At 38.6% G+C, this 20,565-nt stretch overlaps 2 protein-coding genes across 4 annotated transcripts; one reads left to right on the forward strand and one right to left on the reverse strand.

Annotated features, from left to right (window-relative positions):
* Positions 1–7: 7 nt before the first annotated feature.
* Positions 8–6,686, reverse strand: LOC145489327 (E3 ubiquitin-protein ligase CHIP-like). The gene is made up of 9 exons (XM_081468294.1): positions 6,563–6,686; positions 4,634–4,832; positions 3,996–4,072; positions 3,535–3,623; positions 3,358–3,421; positions 2,936–2,992; positions 2,059–2,141; positions 1,826–1,859; positions 8–419 (listed from the first exon to the last, which is right to left on the reverse strand). Exons 1-9 carry the CDS (start codon positions 6,650–6,652, stop codon positions 291–293), a joined length of 822 nt encoding a protein of 273 aa, XP_081324420.1. The 5' UTR covers positions 6,653–6,686; the 3' UTR covers positions 8–290.
* Positions 6,687–6,989: 303 nt separating this feature from the next.
* Positions 6,990–19,989, forward strand: LOC145489325 (monocyte to macrophage differentiation factor-like). Of its 3 annotated transcripts, none has more exons than XM_081468293.1 (7): positions 6,990–7,041; positions 8,270–8,351; positions 9,956–10,119; positions 11,239–11,313; positions 14,183–14,284; positions 16,866–16,938; positions 18,409–19,989. In XM_081468293.1, exons 1-7 carry the CDS (start codon positions 7,037–7,039, stop codon positions 18,589–18,591), a joined length of 684 nt encoding a protein of 227 aa, XP_081324419.1. In that variant the 5' UTR covers positions 6,990–7,036; the 3' UTR covers positions 18,592–19,989. The 3 variants fall into 3 exon arrangements, with proteins under 3 accessions (XP_081324419.1, XP_081324418.1, XP_081324417.1); XM_081468292.1 differs by lacking the exon at positions 6,990–7,041 and adding an exon at positions 7,145–7,223; XM_081468291.1 differs by lacking the exon at positions 6,990–7,041 and having other exon boundaries at positions 7,235–8,351.
* The last annotated feature ends 576 nt before the right edge of the window (positions 19,990–20,565 follow it).

Below are 20,565 nucleotides of genomic sequence, written 5' to 3' on the forward strand. Positions count from 1 at the left end.
ACGAAAATGGCAAAAATTCAACAGTTTTATTCACATTGAAACCTCTTAAAAACAAGCACCGAAAAGAAAAGCAACTTAAGCCTTTGGAAGAAATCTGCGGCGAGTCTCACCTTGTCCCATGTGACTTTGCGTTGAAGCTCTCCCCAGCTTTCTTCACGCTTCTAAAGTGGCGAATATAAATAAAGCTACGTTCGTCACCGCCACAGTTGACTAAGCGTAATTGTTGCGTATTTGATATCAAAATAATTGTGTGAATATATTTCTCTTGTATTTACATAGTATTATGGTTTTCAGTATTCTTCCACGACCCATTCGTTTTCCGTGATGAACGCATCGATTACTTCTTTCATGACAAGATTGGGAGTCAACTGCTCTTGTTTCAAGTCTGTTCTTGTCACTGGATCAAAGTGGCCAACACGCTGAGAAACAAACAAACAAACAACACATCATAATCACATCATCAATATCTCCCCCCCACCTCCCCACCCCATTCAAGAGATTTCCAAGTAACAGCCAAGAAAACTGATGACGTAGTCCACGTAGCTCTACAGATTAGTGCGGCCTCTCTGATTGGTTGTTACTCGTGCGGGAAAATTCCAAACCTAGGAACCACACTTGTGAGACCTAACTCGAATCTGCATACCCAGTCTCGACTTAAGTACCCGCTGGGTTGAACGTCAGCAGGCTCTCCAACGAGGGAAGAATTTGGTATGGGAAGAGAGTGTTGTTACCATGGATACTAAATAGATGGGTATTTTTATATTTAAAATTCAATAGGGTAATGATTTCTTCCACAGTGATACCCTCCCGCCAAAAAGAGCCGCCTCTCATCGCTAACAGCAAGTTTGTTGTTTTGTGAAAGAAATCTACTCAGGAGAAAGCACTTCTCTCTCGAGAGCACTTCTCGCGAGAAGGAACTTCTTGCAAGACGCCAAAATGGCCGAGAGGCGAGAGGTGGCTGCACTTTGTTAAGGCTACAAGATTGAAAAAAGTCCTAACCAAAAGACATACAGTCCAACCCATATTAAATGGCCACCCCTATTAGGTGGCCAGTAATCAAGGTCCCGATGAGGGCTTTCCTATTGTTTTTACCTCTATTAAGCAACCAACCGCTTTTAAGCAACCACTATCCATTTCCCTGAGGGTGGCCATTTAATACAGGTTGAACTGGATAATTTACATTAATGGTAACCTGAGCATTTTGGTGTAGTTTTGTTTCAAATTACTTACACAGGTTCAAACAAGTTTCGCTTGCCCATACTCATGTTTCTTATGTCTCCTATTCATTATCACATTCTGAACCAAATGAAAGTAGAATAAAAACAACAACAGCTTGTGTCCACAGGGTACCACTCCTGAGCGGCAAATTTGTCATGATGGCATATTTTTCTAGAGAGGCAAGATGTCTCTTAGGTCGTGTTCTATTGGGATCAACTGTTTCAACCAGAACTGGTTTGGTTTGATATGGTTGACGTTTCTCAATAGAACACTTTTCCAACTGTAGTTGGTTGAAACGTGGTAACTCCTGGGACTAGTCCTTATGCGAGCTAAAATCACGCAACATAATCACACGACATAATCACACGACATCATCACACGACATGATCACACAAATGCTTTTTCAACCGTTTCAATCTGGTTTGAGACTGGTTGAAAAAGTTGATCAACCAAACCCACCGAAAACGGTTTCTCCCCAACAGAACACGCAAAAACCCAACCAACCCAATCAACCAGAAACGGGTGATGCCAATAGCACGACCTTAGTCTCTTTGTAACTATCATTGAATGGCAGTGAAAAGACAAACAGAAACCCCACGTGGCTTACCTGCAGATGTTCCTCAATATGTTTACGATCATAGCTATTGAAAGTTAAGAAATAAAAAAAACATATACCACTAAAGAAATAAGAAAAGTAACCCCCCCCCCCCCCACAAAACAACAACAACAACTCTGCAGCTGGAGTATGGATATATTCTGTAGCAAAACAATGTATATTTACAATACCACTTTCATTTCCATCAAATCTCGGAAAAAGAAGTTTGCTACAGACAAAGATACGTGATTCCACTGGGTGTAATAACAGGATCTTTCATGAGTTCAAAACTGATCCGTCCACAAAGATAATCTGGAACCTCCCTCTTCTGCAAGAGAACAAAATGGTAACAATGTGCAACGTGTGATTTCTTCAATTAACTAACATCTCAATTTGTTTGCTCAGTGATCCCCCCTGAAGAAATGACTACATCTCTCAGGGTGAGGGGGGGGGGGCGGGGCGTGGAGAAAATATACTGTGATCGCAGACAAGAAAAACATCGCAAAGTTCAAGTGCACAATTCTGATTGGGAGCCGACTGGGTGTATACTCACGTCTGATATTAAGAAAAAAACAGCAGGGAAAGAGAGTCAGAAGGAAGAGAAAAGTAATCTTTCATGTGAAAGCAAGTTCTTTCAGAAATGCAAGCTATTACACTACTACAAATTATTCAAGAATGATCTTGTGAGATAATTCAGGACAGTGCCCTGTCCAATACTTAGAGAATATTGGACCGGCAATGGAGCAATCTGATTGGTTGGTTTTAGTTATTGGCTCTCTGAACTAACTTAGTCAATGTAATAATAATATTATTAACAACAATCAGCAAAGACTGCTCAGGCATGGATCTAGGATATATGGTGACCAGTTTCTGAAACAATGAGCGCTGAAGGTGCAAGCTTCTAGAGGGTCCAGGGCCATGCTCCACAGAAAATGTTTTGTATTTTAACTCCCTGAAGTCCACTTTCCTAGGTTTGTGAGTCATTCTGAAAAATCTGATGGATTTCCATAAGATGGTGGAAACTGGTATGGATCTGCACCTGCTGCTCTAGTCAGTCACAATTTTACCTGTGATTGATTTGGCTACCCTAAGAGTGCTTTATAATATATGACTTGTTCTCACCTTTCTCCTTTTATCAACCTCTTTAAACAGGCCATTTACTTCTGATAATCTTCGATCCTACAAGAAGGAGTTGTATTATTACAATGTTCTAATCCAAGATTCTATAAGAAAGTTAACTTTTGATTTTGGAGGCGTGGTGGCCTCATGGTAAGTGCGCTCATCTCCAGATGGATTGGTCCAGTTTTGAGCCCTGGCCTTTCTCCACCCAAGTGTATAAATGGGTACCTGCAAACTTAATGCTGGGGGTAACCCTACGATGGACTGGCATCCCATCCAGGAGGGAGTAGAGATACTCCAAGTCACTTCATGGTACAGAAACTGGGATAAGCTCCGGCCTGATGGGCCACTTGGTTCGGCTGATTCTTAGGATTGTTTTAAGAAGAAACATCCCTGTCTATTGTGCAAAGAACAGTTTTCCTTACACATTCCAATTCAATTTTATCAAGCTCTTCTTCATCTGGATCTTTTCCTGCAGCTTTAACCTGCCTGAAAGTAAATAAGTAACCATATCAACCACTGAGAAAGTAGATAAGCAATCATGAATATGAAATGCACCTTTAAGAAGTGGGCAGCCATAGAAAAAGCAATAATAAAGTTACCTTTTCTTTTCGTCAATAATTAAACTGTTTAGATATGACTGCAATTCTATTTCCTGACTAATTCTTCTTTCTTCTGCAACACTAAATCTCTGCAAATAATAATGAAAGATATTTTAACAGAATCAAACATTTACATCAATTTGCATCTGCAATAGTGTCAATATGAATATTATATCATCAGATAACTTGTGATTTTCTGCCATGATACAAATTCAGGGAGAAATCTATGTCCAGTTTCAGAATGGTAGAAGTGACTCTTGGATTGAAATTTTTATGCCTTAAATTGAAAGAAATTAATAAAATTACTGGTGGCAATAAGGGACTAAACCACGAGAATAAATACTTACTGAATATGACAGCTCTCAAGTGATTCATCGACCATAAAAAACAGATTAAAAATTAAAATACATTCATGCATATTTAATTAATAACAGCTTTGTTGCAAAATAAGTACTGCTAACCTTCTTCTTTGCCAGGCGAACAGTACTTGCTATGTCATCTCCAAAGTTAAGTTTCTGTTCTTTGGCTAAATCATAAGCTGGTGATAAAAACCAAATGAATTACAATGTACATGTACACTGTAACTACACTGCACTAATTTATCATCTACAAAAGATTTAAATTCTGTATCAACCAGGAGAACATCTTATTTCAGAATTGTGCTGTTCATTGTAAACATTTATTCTTAACTTGATAATTTCGTTTAAATATTTAACTAACAGAATGAGGTTTAAGTATGAAATTATGAAATGAATGAATGAAACTTTATTACACACTCCCAAAAATAGGTTTTTCAGTGAACAAGACAAATACAATAAAAATACAATAAAAACAACACTATTCTTGTTTCAAAACCTTGTCAAGCATCTTTGCTTTAAGATTTTTCTTAGAGTTTACTGAACCTTTGCACAGTTTAAGTCTTTATCTAATGAATTCCTTATTGAATGAATTCCATAAGTTTACTCTTTATTCTGTATTGAAATGTCCTCTGACCAGCAGTGGTTTACATAAAGGAAAGTACATAACATAGCATTATTTGATAAAACAGTTAGTAAAGTTAAATGAAAAACTTGTATGTCCTACATCACATTTTCTTTACCTCTTTTCAAGCTTGCAAGGGCCTCATCATAATTCTCTTGTTCTAGGAGTGCCTGTCCAAGGAAAAAATGAGCCTTGACAAGGTTTGGGTCAAGCTCTATGGCTCGACGACAATCAGTAATGGCTTGTGCCCATTTCTTCAGTTTGAGGTGACACAAAGCACGATTGGTGAAGTATGTAGGAACTGTTGGATTCTTGATCTAAAAAGAAATTAAAAAAAGACATCATAAATCTTTTGTTAGACACAAAAACTGAGAAGAGCTGAAAATATGATGCATAGGAAAGGTGGTCAAACATCGTCTTTAATGTTTGATATATCTTAAGAGAGGAGAAAATGGAGAAATTAAAATCATTCAAAATCAAATCTATGCTCATTCAGATCAGATATCAAAACACTGTCACAGTCATGACTTCTTTTGCTTAAACTGATTGATTTAAAATAATGAGTTTTAGAAAAATATATCAAAGACTCAAGACAGTACAGTATTAGATCGCATATACAAAGTTAACATCTCAAAGTTCATTATCATGGAAAACTAATCACTAGTCACCTTATTTGTGTTGTATTTCCAACCCCTTCTTAGTTTTGAGAAATGCAATGAAACGTTGCCCTTGTGAGTTGGATGTGTTATGACTACCAGAAGTCTATAATGCTAGAAGTATATCACATCTGTGCTACTGGATCTTTGGCTACCAGATTTATGAATATCCTGCATATGACACTGAGACAGTCTTGGCAACCACCAGTATAGTCTACCAGAAGCTTATCACCTTAAGGTGATACGCTTCTCAGACTACACAAAATTAGCTTTTTGGACTGTCTGTGATTAGGGCTAAGTCAGGAGAAGGCTACTTTCATAGATCCATTTCTCCCAAAAACCAGTAGTCAATCATGTTGTACCTACTATGGAGAGTATGTGTAGGTAATCATATGGTTTCGAGTTCAATTTGGAGTTAATTTGCATGAGTGAGTTTTTAAAAAAGTTGAAATTGCATGAGCCGCTTCGGTGACTGCAATTTCAGATTTTGAAAAACTCACAAGTGCAAATTAATCCCAAATTGAATGAGAAAAACCATATGATTACTTATTAATAATATAAACATGAAAAAATTTGCGTGGAGCAAGTGCCGGAAGACCTTTCTTGAAGACATTTTTTCGCAATTGAGAAAACTTTTTTCAAAGTTTCCACACAAAATTTTTGTCATCATTTTACGAAATATCCTAAAAATTTCCTATTGTCTTTCAGCTAATCATAATCCAGAATTACGATGTGTAATTTGCACTGGTGTTATACTTTTAGCACTGGTGTTACACTTAAACTGCACTGCTCTCAGCCAGTCAGAATTGAGTAATTTTTTCATGTATATTATTAGAGTGCTAACAATAACATTTGTGATTTATTGCACTGCTCTCATCCAATCAGAACAGATTCATTTTTTTTAGTGTGTTATATGGGAATATATGACCCTGTAATTAGGTTATGGGCACACAAACTCAGTACAATATTTCTGGGATTTCAATTGCACTGCTTGTGATGAATCAAACTGAGAATTTTGTCAAATGATGACATATGGCCTCAGCCAATTACTGTATAAGGTTTACATAAATGTAGACTGTTTAATTCAAAAATAAAAAGTGCCATGAAATTTAGTTCTGAGTTAAGGTAAATCCACGATGAAATATGCAAAGAATGGAGAATATTAAAAGAGGGAAATATTTTAATATGAAAACAAGCCACAGTGTAATGTCATAACCATATATTGCCTTAGGCTAGTTTAGCTAAGCGCAAATAGACAACATCATTGTAAACATGAAAAGGTTGAGCCGTTTGAAGAATTAAAGAAAACACCGCTTTTCCAACAGTGAACAGTCTACTGTGCCATGAGCTCACAGACATTTCTTCAACGTCTCATTTCACATTTTACTTACAATAGCTTTTGTGTAGCACTGGGCTGCGTCATCGTAATGCCTGCCACTAAAAAGACGATTTCCTTGTTCCTTGAGGTCTACAGCCGTCATTCCAGATAGATTTTGTCGCTTACAGCATCTCTTGAGATTAAATTTGTTTAAAATAATCGAGCCACTTTCGTTCTCACTGGTCGGTCAATTTCATCTGTTGATGAATTTAGCACGACCGCAAAGGACGTTAGAACGGTTTTGTCTCGGGTAGGGACGGGGTGTTTTGTCAAGTTAGTGTCGTTGTTCCGGTCGCTGTGCTGCAAATCCGACTGAGCTCTGATGATATCTTTGAATTATACGAGAAATAATTTTTCTTAGGTCAAATAAGGTCAAATCTTGAATTGTCGGAAGACACTATGAATTGCTTTGAAAGTTAAAATCGCGACAACATGACTTGACGAAGCTAGATTCTCTGTGAAAGTTGGTTGTCACCGGCATCCTGGCATGAGGTAATTTTCTGATGTTCCACATGCACAGCTGAGCTGAGGATAGTCACAACAGATCGAAATCGTCAGTTTGTGTAACCGTACGTACTAGTTTAATTCAGCTGATCTCTGGGAAAAAAAGACAAGATTTCTTCCTGTTACAGACCACTGATTTCAATAATAATGAGTTGCTTCAGCTGCTCAAGGTAAACCGGTCTCTTCTGCAAATGTCAATTCTTTAATTATTAACCTCAGCATGTCTGCATTAAATTATTGTAATTTAATTTGATTTTTAGCCAAGGATTTCTCAGCAAATGGTTGTTAGTCTGATATTTTGATTCAGTTTTTTTTTTACAATTTTTCGCGCTGGTAACTTAAGATAAATGTGTCCTAGCAGAACCATAAAATCATGTTAAAGGGAATCGGCGCATATGCAAGCTATAATAAACGTTATAACTGAGGCTGATTCTTTCATTCAGTGTTAGCCCTTTTGCTTCCACTCTTTATGACACAATGGAAAGCAAGCTGATAACTCTAGCAGGAAATTTTCCTTTGAAAATTTTGTAGTGAGGCGAAGCCAAAACAAAATTATGTGGAGATGGAGGTGAGATTTTTCAGTATAATATCGTGGGTGACAAATTACTCCTAAATTTTGTGTAAATTAATATTATTTCTCAAATGAAATTAAAAAGTTGCTATGGCAATGTTTGGCGTGAAATTTCTTAATACAATCAACCAGTCAAAAACCCACAATTGTAAGTGTAATTTGTCACCCACCAGTGGCGGATCTAGGGGAGGGGCCCCCTGGCCCCCCCCCCCTTACTTTGGGTAAAAAAAGAAGAAATCACAGAAGAAAGAAAAGCCGGCAGGGCAAGCAAAACAACCCCCCCCCCCCCCCTTAGGTCAAGGTCTGGATCTGCCACTGCCCATAATATTAAAAGGTAATCAAATGATGTAATCATAATTTGTTTTATAGTCAAATGATACACTCATGAAATTAGGAAAATATGCGCATGAAATTATTTCTTATTTTCACTCATCACCATTTGATTACCCATACTAATTTTGTCTGTGTGTGTGTCCCATGTACCACTTGTACCATTACATTTCCTTATTTATATATGGATGAACCAACTAAAAGCACGTGGATAACTAGTGCATTTGTCCAGAATAAATACCGCTGCTATGAGATCCCAGCTCGTTTGTCTCCACTTAAATGTCTAAGTATGCCTTTTACGATAATAATTCGCAGATTGATGAATCCTCCTGCCAAAAAGAATGAAGCGTACCAACCAACAACAGTAGAACAGACAGCGAACATCATCACTCATGGAGTAAGAATAATTACACATCTGAGTTTAGAGTCAAGCCTTGTTCTCATATGCTGCCGACATACCTGGGACATAGCTGCTGGCACAGCCTGGGTCACCATTACGGCATATGTGAACATTTATTGCCGAATTACAATCTGTCCCAGGCATTGACCGCCTGTCTGCGAAGTTGAGCTAAGTTCAACTTCGCAGACAAGCCAGCGGAAGTCGGCGATTGTTGGCGATGAAAATATTTTATATGAACATCATCTGCAAATGTAACGTACTCCAGTAAGATGATTCGATCCATATTTACAGGTGGAATGGTCGAAAATTGCACCAATTTGATTTGTATTTTGTGCAAATTTCAGAAATTTGAGTACGTCGGTGATCTATCGCAGATGCACGAGGGACCCACTCAAACAGATCGCCGAACATTGTCAGTTGCAACAGCGAACTACATCACAAGTGGGTTGGCGGGATATGAGAACCAGGCTTCATTGAATTTAATTTTCTAATGTGCAGTGCCAGAAAATACCCGTACCCACCCTAAGGAAGCTAATTGGAAATTCTATGGGGTGGGGAGTTGGGGTCAAAAATCAAAACTTTAAAGTAGGAAACTTAACAGCAATCTCTGGAGTGGAGGGGGACCTTTTGGAATGATAAGTTTTACCAATAATGAAACAAGGCAATAAGCAAACAAACAAAAAACAAATTTAAAGACACCAAACTAAGGGCCTGTTTACAAGGAGGGAGGGATACCCTAGCAGGTGGGTTAACCCTAGCTGGAGGGCAAAAGATCGCCCGGGTTTGCAAGCAAAATTTCACAGATAGGGTAACCCTACAACTTAATAGGCAGGACAACTTAATACGCGGTTACACTCAAAGGGTCTGGAAACAAGTAGAAAGTTAACCTGGGTAGGCGGGTTAACTCTACCTGGAGTGTTTGCAAGGGAAAAAGGTAACCTGCCTGCAAGGGTAAATCTAGGAGGCAGATAGGGTAATCTGCCTACCCGGGTAACCCTAGCTACCTTGTAAACACGACAGAGAAAAGAAGAGGAAATGTGTGAGTGCTAGGGTAAGCCACTTGCCAGGGTAACCTTCACTCCTTGTGAACAGGCCCTAAGTCCATTAATTATGTCAATTAGAAAAGCGAGTGAATTAGTTTAAGAAGAAACTACAAAGCCAACAACACAACATGGAGAGTCCAGAAACTCATGGTTTAATGAAATGCAGAGGGGGGGGGGGGGGGTGTTCGAGCCCCTGAAACTATGTTAGAATTCAGTCTATGATGCGACAAAGATGACAACAAGGTTCTAGTTACAATTAACCTGAATCCATATCTCATAGTCTAAGCAATGTTCAAAATGTCACTTAGTCTAGCTTCAAGAATAAAGCACTAAATCTGACTTTTGACAAATTATATTGCTGAAAGTAACGTGATTTTTGTGCAAAAGTTAAAACTTGACTTGACCCACATATCCCTCTACCATGATACCGCTTATATGGTGTTGCTAAAAATTTTGTCAGTTTTCTCTTCACTCTCAGAAGTTAATTTTGATGGCACATCAAAATGCAGATATTAGCTATTGCCATGTTAATTTTCATCTTTGGTGCCTTTGTTTCAGTTCTTTGTGTTGCCAGCTGTTTATGCAATGTATCTACTCCACCAAAATTCTCAAATGCTGTCAGCAAGCCATCGACTAATTGCCTTAGTTTACGGAGTTGCCTTTATTCTAATTTTCCTGATATCAACTTTGTTTCATGCTGTCAGCCTTACTGGTAAAGCCAGGTGAGATACAATGACTTGCAGACTTTGATATCAAAATGTTTGCTAGTAAACATTCAATATGTTATGAATATAATAAGATCTATCTCTCTGCACACATTACAAACCTATGATGCCCGGGCTATCGTTAAGTTTTCAGTCACCTGTAGCCTTGTTCTCCACACCTGTAACAAACTTGTGGGTGAATTGTATTAAAAACGGGCAATTTCACCAGTAGCATCAATATAAAATCAAGCATTCTCAGCCATATCAGGTGTTAGTATAACGAGTTACAGCCTTTAATACAGCCCTGGCTGCTAGATGCACATCTGTAGGATTAGGGGTGGCGATGGTCCTTCATGAACAATGAGTCTCTCATAATTTTCATCGAATTTTATGGGTCAAACAGCTTCGTTCTTTTAGCATATGTGTGTTGCAGTTTCAATTTTTTCTTAAAGCTCTCTTGGAGCCTTGAATTTTTGCAAGGTTCAGAAAGTCTGATTTGTTTGTTTAAAAATTGCGTCTGAATGTCTTAGAATCTGGATGTCTTGTCCTTGGATTTTAAATGCTTTGAAGTCTCCATCCGGCAATTTAAAAACTAAAAGTCAATATTTCTTGGGCTGAAAACTAAGGAGAAATGCTAGTCTTGCAGTTACCATATTCACCACCCCTAGGATGCAAAAAGACTCTCGATGAAACAAAATAAATTTTTTTAAAATGTTTCAAGTACTGACCCACAGATCAAAAAGTGAAAAGTCTTCGAAATGGCCCTGGGGTAAGAGATGGTTGTTGCTGGAACAGAAATGTTCTGATAAAGGTTTTGTTTTTCATCACATTCGTCTTGTCCAACTATTTTGCAAAGGTTGTCCTAAAGAAGCATAAACTAAGTGTATGGAAACATGGCGAAAGGTATTATGAAGGGTGAATGAATTTTTTATGGTTTCTCCATTTACTGTGCTACAAAACAATGAACCTTGATCAACCTGAACCAAATGTGAAATATCACTGGCCATAATACCTAATTTAGCACTGTTACATCTATGCTTTTATACTGTAATGTATACAACTGACTTTCTCATTACACTTACAGTGTTAAGTGTTACATATTGACTGTATTCTGTATATTGATAATATTTCTTTCAGGTCCCTGAGATTTTTCCTCCATTTAAGCGATCGTGGTATTATTTATTTTTTCATTGCAGCCTCATATATGCCATGGTGAGTTTATTGCCATTGAAATCTTGCTATTTAGTGTTTTTTTTTTAACTCAAGCCCCTTCTCGTTCTTTGTTGCTCATCAGAGAACGTAATCAAAGCATTTGCCGATGCCTTGCCTCATCGTATGTAACCTTAGGGACCGTTCATTTTTTATGAGGGAGGGGGGGCTGGTGGGATTTGGGAAGCACCATTTAAAAATCGCATGACCCCCCCTCAGCTTACCAATTTTTTCACATGGCCCCCCCTTATAGCGGTCATTTTTTGGGATGACCCCCCCCCAAAAAAAAAAATTGAACAAACAATATTTAGATTTCAACTTTTTTAATATTTCTCTTTTATCCCCCTACTTCACGTTATTGTGCTCACTATGAAGACAATATTTACAATCTCTATACGACAGAGAGCTGTTGTTTAAAAAACAAATCAAAAGAAAGAGAAGTCAATTTCGGATCTCCTAGTTATGGCTCGCCCTGAGCGTGTGGCATTTGGCCTCTCATTGGCATCTTCCTCATCTGAATTGATGAATGCAAGAATGACGTCACTTGAGTCATCTTCATCCGTTTCACTGCTGTCAGCACTTGCCCTGTTGTCATTTTGTGTCAATGTCCTGGCATTTCTCAGTGTTGGTTGGCCAGCTCTGAGAGGACTCTTCTGCTGCAAGCATGAATGTCTTACAATTGCCTTTACTTTCTCACTCTTGCTGCTTTTCAAATGCTGCTTCAGCCCGTGGTGGTTTGAGTACTTGTTTAGTTCTGGAACACGTAGCTTTTTAAGCTTGGTTAGATCATCGCACAACTCAGTCCAAGGATAATCCTCATAAGATTTATCTTTTGCGTCCCTACTTAACTTTGCCTTTTCTTCTGCTCTCTTTTTCCTTTTAAATTCCAGCACTTCAAGATGCTGAAGATAATCCACCACAAACTTCGATTTGACAATAAACTTATCTGCAAATAGAGCAACGCTCTCTGGGTCAGATAAAACCAGCCTGCCACTTCCATGCTCTTTCTTCTTTATATTGTTAATCCAATCGGGGAAAGAGCGCATTACTACATGAGCATCATGAAAGAGGCTCATTCCAAAATGCGCAATAATGGCGAAAGCGACGAGTCGTTTAAGAAAAGGTTTACAGCTGAACGATCCAGGCAGTTTGACATCTTACATGCAAAAGAAGCAATTTTTCTAGGTGCGGATGGCTGTTCAGAAAGGGCGAGTGAGTTTTCCATGCAAGGGTACCAGTTGAAGCCCAGTGATGGAAGAAAACTGAACTTCTCCATCAAAGAGCACAGAGCAATGGTGGAAAAGTTGAATGTCATATTGAAAGATGTAAAGGAACACGATTCCACACTCTTTCAGTCCAATGGGCTTGCTTTAAAGCAGGGCGAAGAATTTGCCCACAGTTTTAATGTAAAACAGATCAAATGTACAGAAGCTAAGTTGACGAAGGTCACGCAGGACATGGAAGCACTAGAAAATAAGAAGAGCAATTATAACAGCATATTCAAAGGCATACTCAAACAGCACATCAACAAAAGGAGAAGGAAAAAAGAAAACTGCAGAAAGTCAAATGAAAGAAAGAGGAAGCGGACTGAAAACAACGTCCAACGAGTCTATGGAATCTGTGTTGGAAACCCGCTAGGAAATGATCTTCCACAATGCCTTGTGTACCCTCCTAGAACGGCCGTCCCGGAAGAGTGTCTTACAGTTGACGATGTTGCCACGTCGATATTTGGAAGAGATGGGCCATACATCGCACAGCTCTTGGAAGGGAATTATTTCACCAATGCTGCAAGAAGCAGAATCACCACCAACCTTGAGCGGGAAGTCAGAGATTATGTTTACACCTTCATGTACCCTGAAGAGTACACTCTGACGGAAAGCATTGCTGCTTCTTGCAGCATTGGTGAAAGAGACTCCCATAGCAGCACAAGCGGCGACGAAGAACTCGACGACAGCGAAGATGAAGATGAGTGCCAGTGAAAGTTGCATTAGAAAATAACAGTGTTAAATACTTCTTTTCAGTAGCTACAAATACTTTTTGTCGCCAAACGTTTTTTTAAAGCAGAAGGAAAGTTTGTAATAAATTTATATCCTGCCTTCTATGTTTATTCTATAGCAATTTTTTTGATATTCAAACATTATGCCATTTTAAAGTTTTACTAAAATATTTCACGTGACCCCCCCTTTTTCCCTTATTTTTTTGGGATGGCCCCCCCTCGAAAGCCATTTTTTTCGCATGGCCCCCCCAAAATCCCACCAGCCCCCCCTACCTTATAAAAAATGAACGGTCCCTTAGTACTGATATACATTGGGTGTGGCCTGAGAAAAAGGGACAGGGGTTGGGGGTTTCCCCTGGTAAAAGCAGTCCTGTCCCAAATTATATGTTTTATTTTGAGTTGTTCGAGTCTGAAATAAATGGTGTGCCTTTTATAAAGGAGCAACAAGCCTCTATGTATCATAGGAAAATAATTTTGAAACTTAGAAAAAGGGGCAAAGAAAAGTCTCTGGATGTGATGGACCACTCAAATTTTTGTACAATGACCACTCCCACTTCTTTTACAGACCCGCCCGCATTCCTTCATGTTGTTGTGAGTTGACTGTCAGTGAAGTGCCGTGATCGATACGAGACACGAATTCAACCTAAAAGTGGGGAAAGGGAAGCAGAAAAATGCGTTAAAATATTTTTAGTAACACATTTATCCACCTTTTTCCCTTTCCCCACCCTAAGTTTAAACTTCGCTTATGGTCAACTCCCAGCAACACAAAGGAATGTGAGAGGGTAAAAACGTGGGAATGGTCTCTACACAAAAATTCTAGCCTATTCCACGGGTTTGGTGATTTTTTTGTAGTAAGTCAATATTCTTAATTTTCAGGTTAGTGTTGAGAGATGCTGGTAAATTTGGTGATCTTTTTACATGGCTGTTGTGGTGTTTGGCCGTCACTGGCACTATTTATTCATACATGTTTCATGAAAGGTAACTGTAAAGATAGAATGAAACGAAAGTCAGAGTCGATCAGAGTTTGGTCAAGAGTTTTCTTAGGTCCGTGCGCACTACGCGGGAGAAATTTGAAAACAGCGCTTTCACTCTGAAAACGTTTCAAATCTTTTCCGTCCACACTACGCCTGGAGAATTTTGAACACACAGCAATCAGCGGTCATTTTGGATACATGTTTGAGGAAAGCTCGGGCAGAGAAATCACGTGACTTCGTCGTTTTCGAAAAGCTCCGTTTTCAAAATGTGTTCAGTCCGCACTGAAACACAAGGCCGACGTTTTCAAATTCCCCCGGTTTGAAGAGCGTTTTTGGAAAAGCTCCGTTCTCTTGACGGATTAGTTTGGACGGTAGGCCTAACCGGAGAAATAAAGCTGCGTTTTCAAATTTCCAAGCGTAGCGTGGACGGGGCCAGGCTGTCCTTGTCTATATATAATTGGCATTTGATCAAGCCACAGACACACTCCAAGCTTTGCATGGGAAAGTGAAAACGCAGCTAGAAAGACGTTAAGGAAGTTCGCGCCAATTGTTTCTGCGCATCCTTACCGCGCACGCAAATTCACACGCCACGTCATCCATGAGAGCGTGCGCTAAGTAATAAAATGAACAATGATAGGGCAGATGGCCATTGCTATATCTTTGCCTGGATTTAACGATCTTGGACGTTCGGTGACCCTATTATCTCCACATTGTCCAAAAATGAACTAAAAATCAACGTGGGAAGTTGTTGTTGTTCTTCTTCTTTAAGGAACCACACCAGTTGACTAAATTCACTTAATAGGTTTACTTAAACAATATTTGGCAGAAAACATTTCACTTCTAAGATCAAATTGCAATATTTTGGGGCTTTCAGACACTGTGGCTTTATTCGCTAACGAAGCGCGATTTTTTCAGATTTAGGGTGTTCTTCCGGGCATGTTCTCTCCAAAACGAATTAAGTCGGTGACCCCCCATTTTTTTTTCTCAGAAAACAATCAATGTCGGAAAATTTTCACGCGAACATCCTTAAATACAGTGAAATTGGACAGATGGATTTTACTCGTTTGTCTCACGATGGAGTCACTTTGGGACTAACTCAAAGTGCCTCCATCTTGAGACAAACGAGTAAAATTCATCGTCTTACCTTGCACCACGATAAATAATAGACACATCTTAAATGACATACAATGAAATTGTCTTCCCCTGCTTCCTCAGCTTTTTTATTACTCATGCTGCTGGTGGAGTTTTAGGCCGTTTTAGAGCGATTTTAGTTATTTTTAGCTTCACTATGTACTGTGGAAAAGAAAACGATGCAGTTGAAACTCGCTAAAATTGCTTAATAAAACTGCCTTAAACTCGTCAGCAACATTAGCAATACTCAAAGGAAAATGACAAAATAAAGGAAGACGTTTTTTTGGCATTTCTATTTCTAGCTTCACGTATTTAATTTAACTGACGCAGTGAGCTTGCGATACCTATGGTTGGACTCACATCGACTGTTATTCTCAGTTGATCTCAGCCCCGGCCAAACGATCGCAACATTTCAACGCAACATATCGCAACATTGTTGGGCCCAACATGTCGCGCGCGTTTGGCCACCCTATTGTGATGTGTTGCGATGTGTTGCGACAGGTTTGGTGTTGCTGGCTCAAATTTGAAACTGTTCAAATTTTTCATGCAACATTTATGGATGTTGCATGATATCGTATGCGTTTGGCCAGGTTCGTGCAACAATGTTGCGCCAGGGCATGCGCACTAGTTCGATTTGCAACACCCAACATGTCGCAACACCTCGCAACAGGGTGACCAAACGCACGCATGTTGCCCCGAACAATGTTGTGATATGTTGCGTCGAAATGTTGCGATCGTTTGGCCGGGGCTTGCAAACACTGGGCCAACAATGGTGCGATAGCTTGCGTGAAATGTTGCGATCGTTTGGCCGGGGCTTGCAACTGCTGGGCCAACAATGTTGCGATATCTTGCGTTGAAATGTTGCGCCCGTTTGGCCGGGGCTTTTAAGGAGTCGAATTAACAAGAACTGTAATGGAGTGTAATTAAGGATCGTGTGCTCGAGTTTCAAAGGAGCTCAGTCACGGCAGTCTGAGTTATTTTGTCCACGTACAAAATTACCTTTAAATTGAACGACGGAAACCTGAAAATAGTGGTTTTCTAAGATAGAAAAACACTAAAGAGATAATAATAAATCATAAAGGAACAAGGATGGTCAAGGATAGAGAAGATTAACACGGATTGCAAACGGCGAACTTGAAAAACGTAGGCTAAACTTTACAAGATACACAAAAACGTGACGTAACTCCTTTAAGTCGCCACAAAAGAAAGGAATGAAACGAAGATAAATGAGTGGCATCGCCGAGACGCGTTTTCTTGAATTACAAGGTGGTAATACTCTGATTCCTTTGAATTTTACCGCGCTTACCCTTTGCCTTAAAACAACCAATCTTGGGAAACCAGTCTCAACATACTTTCAGTGCTATTTATTATTATTATTATTATTATTATTATTATTATTATTGTTATTATCATTATTATTTTTTTTTTGAGGTCATTTGTTTCTTGTCTTTTAGATACAAGACGGTGGAGACAGCGTTGTATTTAATCATTGGAATATGTCCGTCTCTACCGCTTGTCTTTTCTACGGTAAGTGTTTTACTTCTTTTGTTTAGTCTGTCAATTCTCTGACTGCTTAGCGTGCTTCATAGACAAAGAACCACATGCAAACTCAATCCTCGCATCGTTTGGCCTCTGCATTGTCATTTCATTGGCCCTGGTCTACCTTTAACTAGTTGGTTTATAGTGGTGGGTGTTTCTAAAAAAGTGTTGTTGTTCTTGCTCCCACACAGAAACCTTTGCTAGAAAACAAGAATAAACACCGTGATCGTTTCAGCAGATCATTTCCTTTTTCAACTCGGGGTTAGACTGGGAACGGTCTCTGTTTTCCTCGAAAATCCGTGGGGAGGTACGCAATACAAGTGAGCGTGCGATCGTGACTGTGAGCGGCGATCGCGCGAGCCGCAAGTAGCGCGGAACTTGCGGCTCACGGCTTCGCATATCACGCTCGCACGCTCACGACTGCTCACTTGTTTTGTGTTCTTCCCCACGGATTTTCGAGCAAAAGAGAGACTGCTCATAGTCTAACGCGGGGTTAAATACACCAGGAACAGAATTGGGGGATGTTCTGGGTTTTTTTTTTTTGCGCAACGTTTTTTTCACACATTTCTACGTCGCTCATACCCAATTTCATCTCACACACCACTTGCTCATTTTTGTCTAATCTAGCTTGCGAGCAGCCCTCTTGGCAGTTCTTTCCTCAAGAGCTGCTAAGGTGGCTTAAAGGAGTTACGTCGCGGTTTTTAAGTTCGTCGTTTGCAGTCCGTGTAAATCTTCTCCATCCTTAACAATCCTTGTTCCTTTATGGTTTATTATTATCTCTTTGGTGTTTTTCTATCTTAGTAAACTACTATTTTAAGGTTTTCTTCAATTTAAAGGTAATTTTGTACGTGGCCAAAATAACTCAAAATACCGTGATTGGACTCAATTCAATTCAATTCAATTTCAATTTAAACTCTCACAAACATTAATTTTATAGAGGTGTCAGAAAAAAAAAAATAGAATACATATAAATATATACAAATTACATGTAGAAGATGATAAATAGCATTAATGAAATAATTTAGTTATGATTAATTAAAAAATAAAGTGTTTAAGAGAGAAAGAAAAGGAGGTAAAGGAAGACAAATAGTTTGTCAGCGGTCAGCGAAGATGGCGGTTGTGTGTTTTTTCGCTCTGCTTGACAAAGCTAATTCACTTAAAATTTAATTACTTTGCGAGTATTTCTTCAGTTGTAACTGCTATATATCTATACTATTATATCTAAAAAACGAAGTAATCAGCGCAAACCAAGTTCACCGTCTGCAGAAACCAAAGAATATGATGATCTGCGAGAGACCATTTCTTTGAGTGTTCTTCAAGATCTTCTGAAAGCTCTTCTGAAAACTCCTTTAATCAAAGTGATATCTAAGCATTGATACCATAAAGGGAAATTACCTCTTGATTGTCTAATGTCAAGATAGGCTTCTATCTCTTATCACTTTTTTTTTTACTTTACAGACCGATAGAGCTGGCCTGGCCGAGGTGGCCTTGGGCGGAGCATTTTACGTCAGTGGTGTAGTGTTTTTCAAGTCGGATGGACGTATACCCTTTGCGCATGCGATCTGGCATTTGTTTTGCGCCACTGGGGCGTGGTGTCATTTCTATGCTGTATATACACATCTATATTTAGAAAAACACTAGTTTGGCACATCTTGAAAAAATTTAGATCGTCCCTCGTTTAATTCATCTCTTTTTTTCCCATTCAAATCAAACTAGTGAACAGTGAGTCAATAAATTAAATCGTTTGGAAACGAATTATGTTAAATAGACAATAAGGTTACCAGCCAGGTTATTATACGATATCTTCTCAATTTTACCACGAACTTTTGTTATGGTGGTCGGAGTTCCGCGAATTTTTTGCTTCAGAAAGTGATTGGAAAAATATTGTTTGGAATAATAAAGACATTCGAATAGACAACAAGCCGGTTTACTATCAAAATTACTCTAAGTCGGGAATCATTTACATACACGATGTTCTATTTAACTTTAATACAATAGACCCCTATTGCTATCACTTATAATTGGAAGTAAAATCTTCGATATTAAAGACAAAAATTCAAAAGATTATTGCTCGCTGCTGGGCTTAAAAAAGGCTCAACCTCCTAATATTATCCACAAATTGAAGAGTGATTTTAATTTTATAACCCAACAATTTAGAGAAATCTCGTTACCACATGTGGTTGCACTTGAGTCATATGTCAAGGCCTTCCAGTACAAAGTAATTGATTCTATTCTCTACACTAACAGCAAACTATGCAAAATTGGATTTAGAATTAATGATGCATGTACTTCAGTTTTGTAATGATGAACCAATTTATATCACCTTTTCTATGAATGCCCTTACTCCAAAACGTTCTGGATTGATTTCGAATCGCACTGGTACCATCTATCGAATCAACCAATCCATCTTTCTGAACAAAACGTTTTATTTGGAGTTTTATTCAAACAATGTTCTTTATCAAATTTATTAAACTATTTCATAGTAATCGGAAAACTTTTTTGTGGGACTGCAGAAGAAGCCAAACACTTCCTAAAATTCAAGGACTGCAGTCGAAACTTAAGATTAAATATGAAACTGAAAGAAAATATCAACAAGAAAAACTTCTTTGAAAAGAAATGAGTGCTCTCTCCAATATAATTAATTATGCCCATCTTACTTTATTGCTTTTTTATTTTAATATGAATGAATCTTTTATTTTGTTGCTCACTGCTTTGATATGAATGTAAGTAGCATCAGAAATCGTATTACTTTGTAAGTAGTGTAAGAATTGGTATCGTAAGTTAAATAAGTAATCATATTGTTTTGTAGTCAGTAGAGTAAGTTATGCAAATTGTGTTATTGTAAGTAGCACCTGTAATTGCATTGTATTGTAAGTAGTGTAAGTAGTGTGTAAGTAATTGTATAAAAGGTTTTGTCGGTAATGTAATGGACTTTAGTTGTTGTATTACTGTTGTAAATTGCGTAAGTAGACGTACCAGTGTTGCAAGCAGTGTGAATCACAATTACAGTTAATTTATTTAAAAAAAAAAGAATTGTGAGTCATTGTATCGTTTGGAAACTAATTATGTTTAATACGCAATAAGGTTACCAGCCAGATGGCAGTCTGTTCCAGGCTCTCAGTCAGCGAGCACAATCGAAAAAGCGGGCACGAGCAGGCGAGAGAAAAGCGAGCGAGGATTGGGATAGCAAATGGAAAAGGCAAAAGTTCTTTCTCTCTCTCTCAAGCCTCGCTCGTTTTTACCTTATGGTATAACGCAAGCCTTTGATTCTTTCGGTCGCCCGTTAATCTGTAACCCTGAACAGGCTAACCAGATTAATTTGCCTGAGCAAAAAATTAACTTGTTCGGTGGAATCCCAAACGGTATCGAACCTTAAAATAACGAGGCTGTGACTGAAGTTTCACTTGCTTCACTGATAGCGAATATGAAATCGCATTTTAATCAACGTAGTAGTCGCTCACATCATAGTTAATAGATGGGAATGGTTATGAAACCCGACAAAGTTCTTTGGTGTATGTTTTCGTTCGCTTTTTTGGCCTTGACCGTCCATTAAACGCAATAGTTGTTTACCCTGTACTGAGGAACTAACCAATAGTAACGACGGTGTTGGTTACG

The sequence above is a fragment of the Orbicella franksi genome, chromosome 6 (genome assembly GCF_964199315.1).
Source record: "Orbicella franksi chromosome 6, jaOrbFran1.1, whole genome shotgun sequence".
NCBI lineage: Eukaryota > Metazoa > Cnidaria > Anthozoa > Scleractinia > Merulinidae > Orbicella > Orbicella franksi.

Coding starts and splice junctions, on each gene's coding strand:
- LOC145489327 (XM_081468294.1), bottom strand. CDS start 6,652: ATGACGGCTGTAGACCTCAAGGAACAAGGAAATCGTCTTTTTAGTGGC. Junction 3,624..3,995: donor TTCGCCTGGCAAAGAAGAAG/GTTAGCAGTACT, acceptor TATTATTTGCAG/AGATTTAGTGTTGCAGAAGA. Junction 2,142..2,935: donor AGGTTGATAAAAGGAGAAAG/GTGAGAACAAGT, acceptor GTTCTCTTGCAG/AAGAGGGAGGTTCCAGATTA.
- LOC145489325 (XM_081468291.1), top strand. CDS start 8,025: ATGCGCATGAAATTATTTCTTATTTTCACTCATCACCATTTGATTACC. Junction 8,352..9,955: donor CGAACATCATCACTCATGGA/GTAAGAATAATT, acceptor CCTTTGTTTCAG/TTCTTTGTGTTGCCAGCTGT. Junction 10,120..11,238: donor AGCCTTACTGGTAAAGCCAG/GTGAGATACAAT, acceptor TATTTCTTTCAG/GTCCCTGAGATTTTTCCTCC.